The following is a 13,070-nucleotide window of genomic DNA, read 5'->3' on the forward strand; positions in this document are numbered from 1 at the left end:
CTGGAGGACGCTGGGATGGCGGGGAGATTGGATAGACGGCAAGTCTGGAGGACGCTGGGATGGCGGGGAGATTGGATAGACGGCAAGTCTGGAGGACGCTGGGATGGCGGGGAGATTGGATAGACGGCAAGTCTGGAGGACGCTGGGCTAGGGGGGAGATTGGATAGACGGCAAGTCTGGAGGACGCTGGGCTGGCGGGTAGATTGGATAGACGGCAAGTCTGGAGGACGCTGGGATGGCGGGGAGATTGGATAGACGGCAAGTCTGGAGGACGCTGGGCTAGGGGGGAGATTGGATAGACGGCAAGTCTGGAGGACGCTGGGCTAGGGGGGAGATTGGATAGACGGCAAGTCTGGAGGATGCTGGGATGGCGGGGAGATTGGATAGACGGCAAGTCTGGAGGACGCTGGGCTAGGGGGGAGATTGGATAGACGGCAAGTCCGGAGGACGCTGGGATGGCGGGGAGATTGGATAGACGGCAAGTCCGGAGGACGCTGGGATGGCGGGGAGATTGGATAGACGGCAAGTCTGGAGGATGCTGGGATGGCAGGGAGATTGGATAGACGGCAAGTTTGGAGGACGCTGGGATGGCGGGGAGATTGGATAGACGGCAAGTCTGGAGGACGCTGGGATGGCGGGGAGATTGGATAGACGGCAAGTCTGGAGGACGCTGGGATGGCGGGGAGATTGGATAGACGGCAAGTCTGGAGGACGCTGGGCTAGGGGGTTGATTGGATAGACGGCAAGTCTGGAGGATGCTGGGCTAGGGGGTTGATTGGATAGACGGCAAGTCTGGAGGACGCTGAACTAGCGGGGTGATTGGATAGACGGCAAGTCTGGAGGACGCTGAACTAGCGGGGAGATTGGATAGACGGCAAGTCTGGAGGACGCTGAACTAGCGGGGAGATTGGATAGACGGCAAGTCTGGAGGACGCTGGGCTAGCGGGGAGATTGGATAGACGGCAAGTCGGAGGACGCTGGGCTAGGGGGTTGATTGGATAGACGGCAAGTCTGGAGGACGCTGGGCTAGGGGGGAGATTGGATAGACGGCAAGTCTGGAGGACGCTGGGATGGCGGGGAGATTGGATAGACGGCAAGTCTGGAGGATGCTGGGATGGCGGGGAGATTGGATAGACGGCAAGTTTGGAGGACGCTGGGCTAGGGGGGAGATTGGATAGACGGCAAGTCTGGAGGACGCTGGGATGGCGGGGAGATTGGATAGACGGCAAGTCTGGAGGACGCTGGGATGGCGGGGAGATTGGATAGACGGCAAGTCTGGAGGACGCTGGGATGGCGGGGAGATTGGATAGACGGCAAGTCTGGAGGACGCTGGGCTAGGGGGTTGATTGGATAGACGGCAAGTCTGGAGGATGCTGGGCTAGGGGGTTGATTGGATAGACGGCAAGTCTGGAGGACGCTGAACTAGCGGGGTGATTGGATAGACGGCAAGTCTGGAGGACGCTGAACTAGCGGGGAGATTGGATAGACGGCAAGTCTGGAGGACGCTGAACTAGCGGGGAGATTGGATAGACGGCAAGTCTGGAGGACGCTGGGCTAGCGGGGAGATTGGATAGACGGCAAGTCGGAGGACGCTGGGCTAGGGGGTTGATTGGATAGACGGCAAGTCTGGAGGACGCTGGGCTAGGGGGTAGATTGGATAGACGGCAAGTCTGGAGGACGCTGGGATGGCGGGGAGATTGGATAGACGGCAAGTCTGGAGGACGCTGGGATGGCGGGGAGATTGGATAGACGGCAAGTCTGGAGGACGCTGGGCTAGGGGGGAGATTGGATAGACGGCAAGTCTGGAGGACGCTGGGATGGCGGGGAGATTGGATAGACGGCAAGTCTGGAGGACGCTGGGATGGCGGGGAGATTGGATAGACGGCAAGTCTGGAGGACGCTGGGATGGCGGGGAGATTGGATAGACGGCAAGTCTGGAGGACGCTGGGCTAGGGGGGAGATTGGATAGACGGCAGGTCTGGAGGATGCTGGGCTAGGGGGGAGATTGGATAGACGGCAGGTCTGGAGGACGCTGGGATGGCGGGGAGATTGGATAGACGGCAAGTCTGGAGGACGCTGGGATGGCGGGGAGATTGGATAGACGGCAAGTCTGGAGGACGCTGGACTAGCGGGGAGATTGGATAGACGGCAAGTCCGGAGGACGCTGGGCTAGCGGGGAGATTAGATAGACGGCAAGTCTGGAGGACGCTGGGCTAGGGGGGAGATTGGATAGACGGCAGGTCTGGAGGACGCTGGGATGGCGGGGAGATTGGATAGACGGCAAGTCTGGAGGACGCTGGGCTAGCGGGGAGATTGGATAGACGGCAAGTCTGGAGGACGCTGGGATGGCGGGGAGATTGGATAGACGGCAAGTCTGGAGGCTGTAGCTCCGTAGATTAGGAGTGAAGTGTGAGCTGTGCAGGTCAGGAGGCTGTACCTCCTCAGGGTAACGGGTGAGGGGACCGTACAACCCTTGTGTGTGTTAGGGACTGTGTCATTAAGACAATAAACTGTGTGTGCCATAAAGAGGTTTATTAGTCCGTCCTTTACAACACTACACATGTATAACTTGCCGTGTAAAACATCATTCATTCTCCTCTGGAACGGACGTCGCCACGCGGAGAGACGGACGCCGCCAACTCCGAGCCAACAGCGGCGGGCGTCGTCGTCACGGCTCGAGCTGGAACCCGGCACGTCGCGCGTGCCACGCGAGGTGGTCACTGTCTCGCGGCCAGCGCACGGTCACCCTGCAGGAGGTGAACGGGTTGGTGCGGAGACGACTCGGTGAGCGGCTTTCATCCGGCAATGTCAACCAGGGCCGGGGGCGGGATTCTAGAGTTGCCAGCTCTGCTCCTCCACCGCCGCCACCGTGGTGATGGTGGTGGTGGTGGTCGTGGTCGCAGCGGCGGTGATGGTGGTGGTCGCAGTGGTGGTGGTGGCTGCCGGGACTGTCAGGGAGCAGGCTCGGGGCGGTCGCTGGCTGCTCCATCGCTGGGGAACGAGAAGATCGCACGCAGCGTGGGGAGAGAAACTCTTATAGTGTAGTAGATGATGATGAGAGAGAGACACGCAAACTCCAAGTATACAGCAGCAGGCGTCAGGGTCTGGATCGAACCCACGACTTCCTACGCACCAGGCGAGGTAGTCAACATCTGTGTAGCCGCCGCCGCTCACCGGGACGATTGCCGGGGCTCCGTCTGTTCCGCACGGTGCACACCAGCGCCAGCACCAGCACCAGCAGCGTCACCAGCAGCGTCGCCATGGCCACCAGCGAGCTGATGGAGGCGACACGGCCGCTGGCAAAGAGCGTCACCACGTCCCCCGTGGACACCCCACGCGAGGTGGATGGGGCGGTGGTGGTGGCGGTGCGGGTGGTGGTGCGGGTGGTGGTGGTGGGGGTGGTGGTGGGGGTGGTGGTGGCGGTGGCGGTGGTGGGGGTGGTGGTGGGGGTGGGGGTGGTGGTGGTGGCGGTGTTGGCGGTGGTGGTGGGGGTGGTGGTGGGGGTGGTGGTGGTGGTGGGGGTGGTGGTGGTGGGGTGGTGGTGGTGGTGGGGGTGGTGGTGGCGGTGGTGGTGGGGTGGTGGTGGTGGGGGTGGTGGGGGTGGTGGTGGTGGGGGTTGTGGTGGTGGTGGTGGCGGCGGTGGTGGTGGCGGTGGTGGTGGTGGGGATGGTGGTGGGGGTGGTGGTGGTGGTGGCGGTGGTGGTGGGGGTGGTGGTGGCGGTGGTGGCGGTGGTGGTGGCGGGGGTGGTGGTGGTGGCAGCGGTGGTGGGGGTGGTGGTGGTGGTGGCAGCGGTGGTGGGGGTGGTGGTGGGGGTGGTGGTGGTGGTGGTGGCGGGGGTGGTGGCTACGAGATTGGGGACACACGAGGAGATACGGGGAGACATGGGGAGACAGAGTCACGGGGGAAACAGACAGAGACACAGTGAGACAGATACAGGCAGAGAGACACAGACAGAGACACAGTGAGACAGATACAGGCAGAGAGACAGATACACAGACAGAGACACAGACAGAGACACAGAGAGACACAGACAGAGACACAGACAGAGTGGGATGCTGAGCAGTGTTGTTGGATGAGGAGCGGTGGTGCAGCGGTTAGCGCTACACTGCGCTATGAACCCAGCGTCCCAGGTTCGATTCCCGCTCACGGCCAACACCGGTGACGATTATCTAAACCGTTCCCGGGCCTCCCCTAGGTCGCCTCAGCCTCAAAATGAGTACCTGGTGCGGCGTATAAACATCGCCACTGGGGAGACAAAGGCGGCCGGGCGTGGTGCTGGCCACCCACCCCCTCGTGTAAAGTTCTGACCTTCATAGGTGCTCGCTAACAGCACTTGCCCCAACAGTCTGTTAAGGCTACACGGGGGATATTTGTCTGTGTGTGTCTGTGTGTGTGTCTGTGTGTACCTGTCTGTGTGTTGTTGTTCAACACCGCCTTGCCAGGCACGCTGAGGAGAGGCTTGCGGAGCCCCAATGCGGTTTCAGGAAAGGGCGGTCCTGCACAGATGCCATATTTTCTGTCCGTCTGCTACAGCAGAGGTGTAGGGAATTCCAACAAGACCTACATCTCTGCTTTATTGACCTGGTCAAGGCCTATGATACCATCAGTAGGACTGGGCTCTGGGCAGTTTTTCGTGCTTTCGGAGTCCCTGACCCTCTGCTCACGATCATTAAGGACCTTCATGATGGTGAGCGGGCCCGGATAAAACTACGTGGCCGGGAGTCAGAGCCTTTCCCTGTACACCTTGGGGTGCGACAGGGATGTCCTCTGGCTCCCACATTATTTAACATTTATTTTAACCACATAGTTCGTGAAGCCTTCAATAGCTGTACCAGAGGAATTTCCATCTGTTACAGATACAATGGGAGGCTGATCGATGCCCGGGTGCGGTCAAGGGATGGCTCCCTATCGCTCAACCATGTTGCGTATGCTGATGATTTGGTAATAGCTGCTCATTCAGAAGAGGAGTTGGAGACGCTGCTGCTGAGACTGGAGCGTGCCACTAAGAGGTGGGGCCTTACCATCAGCCCCACCAAAACTAAGCACCTGCCTGGGTATTTTGTACCATTGGACACTCCACCCCCACAACTCCCAATTGGTGATTGAGGAGTTGTGGAGAGAGTGGAAAGTTTCCCATACCTGGGCAGTGTGCTCATGACTGGCTGAGGTCTCACTCCGAATCAGTCGAGCGGCATTACCTTTTCATCGGTTACATAATACTGTGTGGAAGCTACCTGGTTTGTCACTCCGCACGAATCTTCAGGTCTTCTCGGCCACGGTCATTCCCTCCCTTCTCTACGCATGCGAAAAGTGGACCCCCCTAATGGAACATATTCGCCGGTTAGAAACATTTAGGCTGGCCTGTCTACGATCCATCCTGGGTTTAACCTGCAGGCTGGATTGTGTGAGGAGCTCACAAATCCCAGAAAGATCTGGGCAAAGTCCCATTGGTGAGCTCCTCCGGCAGGCAAGGCTGCGTTGGCTGGGCCATGTAGCCTGCATGCCCAGCCACCGCATGTCTGAACAGCTTTTGTTCAGCCGGATAGAGAGGGCTAAATGGGTGCGCCACTCACCCACCCACTCACCCACTCAATCACTCAACTACTTACCAAATCACTCGCTCACCCACCCACTCACCCACCCACCCACTCACCCACCCACTCACTCACCCACCCACCCACTCACCCACTCAATCACTCACGCACCAACTCACTCAACCACCCACTCAGTCAACTACTCACCCACCCACTAAACCACCCACTCACTCAACTACTTACCAAATCACTCGCTCACCCACCCACTCACCCACCCACTCACCCACCCACCCACTCACTCACCCACCCACCTACTCACCCACCCACTCACTCACGCACCCACTCACTCAACCACCCACTCAGTCAACTACTCACCCACCCACTAACCCACCCACTCACTCAACTACTTACCAAATCACTCGCTCACCCACCCACTCACTCACCCACTCACTCACTCACCCACCCACCCACTCACCCACTCACCCACCCACTCACTCACTCACTCACTCACCCACCCACCCACCCACCTACTCACCCACCCACTCACCCACCCACTCACTCACTCATTCACCCACCCACCCACCAACTCACTCACCCACCAACCCACTCACTCACTCACCCACTCATTCACCCACTCTCTCACCCACCAACTAACTCACCACCCACTCACTCACCCACCCACCCACTCACTCACCATCCCACTCACTCACCCACTCACCCACCCACCCACTCACCCACCCACCCACTCACCCACGGCGCTGTGTGGTGGAGGGACGGAGACACACGACAGTGGAGACCACTCCCCTGTCTTCCACCGCGGGTAGCGAGCCGCGACTCTCACGCGGACGCAGTACTCAGCAGCGCCTGCAGGCTGAGGCAGCGCGTGGCGGTAGCGACATCCCACAAAGCGCTCCTGGCAGGAGCAAGCAGATGGTCTCAGTGTGCCGGGTTACGTGGATGACACGTTGGTGGTCTGGCCACACGGCAAAGATAGACTGAGCGCGTTTCTAAATCATCTCAACTCGCAAAACCCATCCATCCAGTTCAGCATGGAAGTGGAAGCTGACAGAACTCAACCATTTCTGGACATTCAGTAGCAGCAGCAGCAATAGCATCGTCATCAGTAGTAGTAGCATCACCACCCACCCACTCACCCACTCACTCTCCCACCCACCCGCCCACCCACTCACCCACCCACCCACCCACTCACCAACCCACCCACCCACCCACTCACCAACCCACCCACTCACCCACTCACCCACCCACCCACCCACTCACTCACTCATCCACCCACTCACCCACTCACCCACTCACTCACCCACCCACTCACCAACCCACCCACTCATCCACCCACCCACTCACCCACCCACCCACCCACTCACCCACCCACTCATCCACCCACCCACACACCCCCTCACCCACCCACTCACCCACCCACCCACTCACCCACCCACTCACCCACCCACTCACCCACCCACTCACCCACCCACCCACCCACTCACCCACCCACCCACCCACCCACTCACACACACACACACCCACCTACCCACTCACCCACCCACACACCCACTCACCCACTCACTCACCCACACACCCACTCACCCACCCACCCACCCACCCACCCACTCACACACACACCCACCCACACACCCACTCACCCACCCACACACCCACTCACCCACCCACTCACCCACCCACTCACCCACCCACTCACCCACCCACCCACTCACCCACCCACCCACCCACCCACCCACCCACCCACCCACACACCCACTCACCCACCCACTCACCCACACACCCACCCACCCACCCACTCTCACCGTGCTAGTCACACCCCTCCTTGTGGAGACCTCGGCTTGTAGATGGTACAGCACGTCACTCTGCGCCATCCTCCTCCTCCACTCGCTCCTCATGGAGACCCGCACGGACAGCTCCCACCGCTCTCCCTCGTCGCCACCGCCATCACCGTCATCGCCGCCATCACCGTCATCGTCGTCGTCATTCTCGTAGCCATCTTTGTCGTCATGTTTGTAGTCCTCACGCTCACTACCACACTCCTCCTCCTCGTCACCACCCTCGTCACCACCCTCCTCACCACCCTCCTCACCACCCTCCTCACCACCCTCCTCACCACCCTCCTCACCACCCTCCTCCAGCGTCGCATCCTTGTGGAGCATCAAGGTGACAGTCGGAGCACTCAGCACGGCTGAGACACACACAGACACACAGACACACACACAGACACACACACAGACACACACAGACACAGACACACACACAGACACACACACACACAGAGACACTCACACACAGACACACACACAGAGACACTCACACACAGACACACACACACAGAGACACACACACAGACACACACACACACAGACACTCACACACAGAGACACACAGAGACACACACAGAGACACTCACACAGACACACACACAAACACACACATACACAGAGACACACACACAGACACACACAGGGACACACACACAGAGACACTCACACAAAGAGACACTCACACACAGAGAGACACACTCACACAGACACACACACACAGACACACAAAGACACTCACACAAAGAGACACTCACACACAGAGACACACACACAGACACACACACAAAGAGACACTCACACACAGACACACACACAGAGAGACACTCACACACAGACACACACACAGAGAGACACACTCACACAGACACACACACAGACACACACAGAGACACTCACACAAAGAGACACTCACACACAGAGACACACACACAGAGACACACACAGAGACACACACAGACAGAGACACACAGAGACACTCACACACAGACACACACACACAGAGACACACACACAGACACACACACAGAGACACACACGCACACAGAGACACTCACACACAGAGACACTCACACAGAGAAACTCACACAGAGACACAGAGAGTGAGACACTCACACACAGACACAGAGACAAACACAGAGACACTCACACACAGAGACACTCACACACAGAGACACTCACACAGATAAACTCACACAGAGACACAGAGAGTGAGACACTCACACACAGACACAGAGACACACACAGAGACACTCACACACAGAGACACTCACACACAGAGACACTCACACAGAGAAACTCACACAGAGACACAGAGAGTGAGACACTCACACACAGACACAGAGACACACACAGAGACACTCACACACAGAGACACTCACACACAGAGACACTCACACAGAGAAACTCACACAGAGACACAGAGAGTGAGACACTCACACACAGACACAGAGACACACACAGAGACACTCACACACAGAGACACTCACACACAGAGACACTCACACAGAAACTCACACAGAGACACAGAGAGTGAGATACTCACACACAGACAAAGAGACACACACAGAGACACTCACACACAGAGACACTCACACACAGAGACACTCACACAGAGAAACTCACACAGAGACACAGAGAGTGAGACACTCACACACAGACACAGAGACACACACAGAGACACTCACACACAGAGACACTCACACACAGAGACACTCACACAGAGAAACTCACACAGAGACACAGAGAGTGAGACACTCACACACAGACACAGAGACACACACAGAGACATAGACAATGCCACTCACTTGTCTTCAAGGGTAACACCTCAACCACGACCCAGGGTGACGATGATGGTGGTGATGGTGGTGGTGATGATGGTGGTGATGGTGGTGATGGTGGTGTTGGTGGTGGTGATGAGACGGTGGATCTGACGCGAAGTTGATAGCGGTCGCCAGGATGTCGCAGCGCTGAGGAGACATCGCACCGTGTCTCTGTGGTGGCAGCGCAGACGGTCCGCCAGTGGGCTCGTGCATAGCTGCACAGACAGAGACACGGGGAGGAGGAGGTGGTGGTGAGGAGTGGGTGGGTGAGTGGGTGAGTGGGTGGGTGGGTGGGTGAGTGAGTGAGTGGGTGGGTGGGTGAGTGGGTGGGTGGGTGAGTGGGTGGGTGGGTGAGTGGGTGGGTGGGTGAGTGAGTGAGTGGGTGGGTGGGTGAGTGGGTGGGTGGGTGGGTGAGTGAGGTGAGTGGGTGGGTGGGTGGGTGAGTGGGTGGGTGGGTGAGTGAGTGGGTGGGTGAGTGAGTGAGTGAGTGAGTGAGTGGGTGGGTGAGTGAGTGGGTGGGTGAGTGGGTGGGTGGGTGAGTGGATGGGTGGTTGAGTGAGTGGTTGAGCGAGTGGATGAGTGAGTGGATGGGTGAGCGAGTGGGTGAGTGGGTGAGCGAGTGGGTGAGTGAGTGAGTGAGCGAGTGGATGAGTGAGCGAGCATCTCACAGTTTGCTGTCCACCCTGTAGGTAACGTCCAGGAGCTTTGAGCTGCTGCTGGTGGCGACGTCCACTTCAGCGTCGTGGTCCCAGCGGAGTTGCGTCAGCAGGTCGCGAGACTCCACGCGGACATTCAGAGGGGGAGTCGCAGCTGGGGAGATGGGAAAACGGCACTCGGTGTGCGCTAACCACTGCACCACCGCTCCCCACACTGCGCTAACCACTGCCCCACCACTCCCCACACACAGTGCGCTAACCACTGCACCACCACTCCCCACACACACACATACAGTGTGCTAACCACTGCACCACCGCTCCCCACACACACACATACAGTGCGCTAACCACTGCACCACCGCTCCCAACACACACACACACACAGTGCGCTAACCACTGCACCACCACTCACACACACAGTGCGCTAACCACTGCACCACCACTCCCCACACACACACATACAGTGCGCTAACCACTGCACCACCGCTCCCCACACACACACATACAGAGCACTAACCACTGCACCACTGCTCCCAACACACACACAGTGCGCTAACCACTGCACCACCACTCACACACACAGTGCACTAACCACTGCACCACCGCTCCCCACACACACACAGTGCGCTAACCACTGCACCACCGCTCCCCACACACACACACAGTGCGCTAACCACTGCACCACCACTCCACACACACACACAGTGCGCTAACCACTGCACCACCGCTCCCCACTCACACACACACAGTGCGCTAACCACTGCACCACCACTCCCACCCCCACACAGTGCGCTAACCACTGCACCACCGCTCCCCCCACACACACACACACAGTGCGCTAACCACTGCACCACCACTCCACACACACACACAGTGCGCTAACCACTGCACCACCGCTCCCCACTCACACACACACAGTGCGCTAACCACTGCACCACCGCTCCCCACACACACACACAGTGCGCTAACCACTGCACCACCGCTCCCCACACACACACACACACAGTGTGCTAACCACTGCACCACCGCTCCCCACACACTGTGCTAACCACTGCACCACCGCTCCCCACACTGCGCTAACCACTGCACCACCACTCCCCACACACACACAAAGTGCGCTAACCACTGCACCACCACTCCCCACACAAAGTGCGCTAACCACTGCACCACCACTCCCCACTCACAAACACAGTGCGCTAACCACTGCACCACCACTCCCCACACACACACAAAGTGCACTAACCACTGCACCACCGCTCCACACACACAAAGTGCGCTAACCACTGCACCACCGCTCCCCACACACACACACAGTGCACTAACCACTGCACCACCGCTCCCCCCCCACACACACAGTGTGCTAACCACTGCCCCACCGCTCCCCACACACACACAGTGCGCTAACCACTGCACCACCACTCCCCACACAAAGTGCGCTAACCACTGCACCACCACTCCCCACTCACACACACAGTGCGCTAACCACTGCACCACCACTCCCCACACAAAGTGCGCTAACCACTGCACCACCACTCCCCACTCACACACACACTGCGCTAACCACTGCACCACCGCTCCCCACACACACACACTGCGCTAACCACTGTACCACTACTCCCCACACACACACACAGTGCGCTAACCACTGCACCACCGCTCCCCACACACACACACAGTGCGCTAACCACTGCACCACCACTCCCACCCCCACACACACAGTGCGCTAACCACTGTACCACCACTCCCCCCACACACACAGTGCGCTAACCACTGTACCACCACTCCCCACACACACACACACACAGTGCGCTAACCACTGCACCACCGCTCCCCCCACACACACAGTGCGCTAACCACTGTGCCACCACTCCCCACACACACACACAGTGCGCTAACCACTGCACCACCGCTCCCCACGTCCACCACAACCTGGTACCCGATGTATCGACCACCTCTGGCTGTGCTCACCGCGTGTGCACGTGACGAGGAGGGAGAGGAAGAGTAGGCCAAGTCTCGAGAAGAGTTCTCGCACCGCCATGACACCCACCTGGGACCCACGTGTTTCAGTTTCTCAAGTCACGTGGTGCAGAGAAATTCGATTCCCGGTTCGATTAACTCCACTTGCGTCGATTCTTAATGGGATAACATTAGGAATCGATTCTTGTAGTGGATTTATAGAGTCGATTTCTATTGGGATAACATGGGAATCGATTTATAGTTGATTAAGCTATTGGAATCGATTTACGTTGAGATAACATGGAAATAGACTATCGTGGGTGTGTGTCCATGTGTGTGTGTGTAAGGTCCGGCAAAACAACCTCCTACCTCCTCGCGGTGCCGGACGGGCAACACTGTCGTGGGCAGTGCTGTGGGGGGAAGTCCAATGCCCATTGGCCTCTCCCCTCATGGCGTCTGTGACCACCACAGTGGCTAAACGGGGGCTCTGGACGGGTGTGAGGGGCTGGTAACCCCTCCACCTTCAATTAACCACCACTAAACCACGAATTAAACATAAACCTGTAACAAATAAGCTTGTGCCGGAGGCCCCGGGGGGGTCAGGCTTTTATGACGTCTCCTGGCCAAACCCCATTTGGCGGAGCCAGGAGATTGAATTTTCACCCTCGGGGCTCCTCCAGAAACAACAAAAAACCATTGCGGATGGCCACGTGGAATGTTCGAACGCTCACTGCGGAGGAGAGGCTGCCACTCCTCTGTCGGGAGCTGGACCGGTACCGCCTGGATCTCTGTGGCATTCAGGAGGTCCGGTGGACCGGTTCTGGCTCCTGCCACCATGAGGGGTGGACAGTCCTCTACTCGGGGCAGGAGACTGCCAAACAACAGGGTGTGGCTCTTCTTCTGAACAAAAGAATGAAGGGGGCGTGGGAGCGTGGCGGTGAGGTGTGGGAAGCTGTAAGTCCCAGGATACTTTGGGCTCGCCTTCCCATCAACCAGAGGCGAGGAGTGGTGGTCGTGGTTACTTATGCCCCCACCGAAGACGAACATCCGTGGAGGGATGCAGGCAAAGCCGATGAGTCAGACTCTTTCTATGACCTCCTGTCACAGGTGCTTGCTAAAGTGGCCACTCGGGACAGAGTCATCTTGTTGGGTGACTTCAATGCCCGAGTTGGTCATGATGCTGGTACCTGGTCTGGAGTGATTGGAAGGCATGGGCCAGATCAGCTCAATAATAACGGTAGGAGGCTGCTAGATTTTTG

At 58.4% G+C, this 13,070-nt stretch overlaps 1 protein-coding gene across 2 annotated transcripts; it reads right to left on the reverse strand.

The window, feature by feature from the left end:
• Positions 1-2,440: 2,440 nt before the first annotated feature.
• LOC133362228 (uncharacterized) lies at positions 2,441-7,951 on the reverse strand. Of its 2 annotated transcripts, XM_061581162.1 has the most exons (4): positions 7,356-7,951; positions 6,286-6,448; positions 3,175-3,296; positions 2,441-2,991 (listed from the first exon to the last, which is right to left on the reverse strand). In XM_061581162.1, exons 3-4 carry the CDS (start codon positions 3,260-3,262, stop codon positions 2,669-2,671), a joined length of 411 nt encoding a protein of 136 aa, XP_061437146.1. In that variant the 5' UTR covers positions 3,263-3,296; positions 6,286-6,448; positions 7,356-7,951; the 3' UTR covers positions 2,441-2,668. The 2 variants fall into 2 exon arrangements, with proteins under 2 accessions (XP_061437146.1, XP_061437145.1); XM_061581161.1 differs by lacking the exons at positions 2,441-2,991; positions 3,175-3,296 and adding an exon at positions 4,408-4,528 and having other exon boundaries at positions 7,356-7,886.
• Between the last annotated feature and the right edge of the window lie 5,119 nt (positions 7,952-13,070).

This window comes from Lethenteron reissneri, unplaced genomic scaffold, assembly GCF_015708825.2.
Source record: "Lethenteron reissneri isolate LAM-NWPU_2019-01 unplaced genomic scaffold, ASM1570882v1 scaffold_1408, whole genome shotgun sequence".
Lineage (NCBI taxonomy): Eukaryota > Metazoa > Chordata > Hyperoartia > Petromyzontiformes > Petromyzontidae > Lethenteron > Lethenteron reissneri.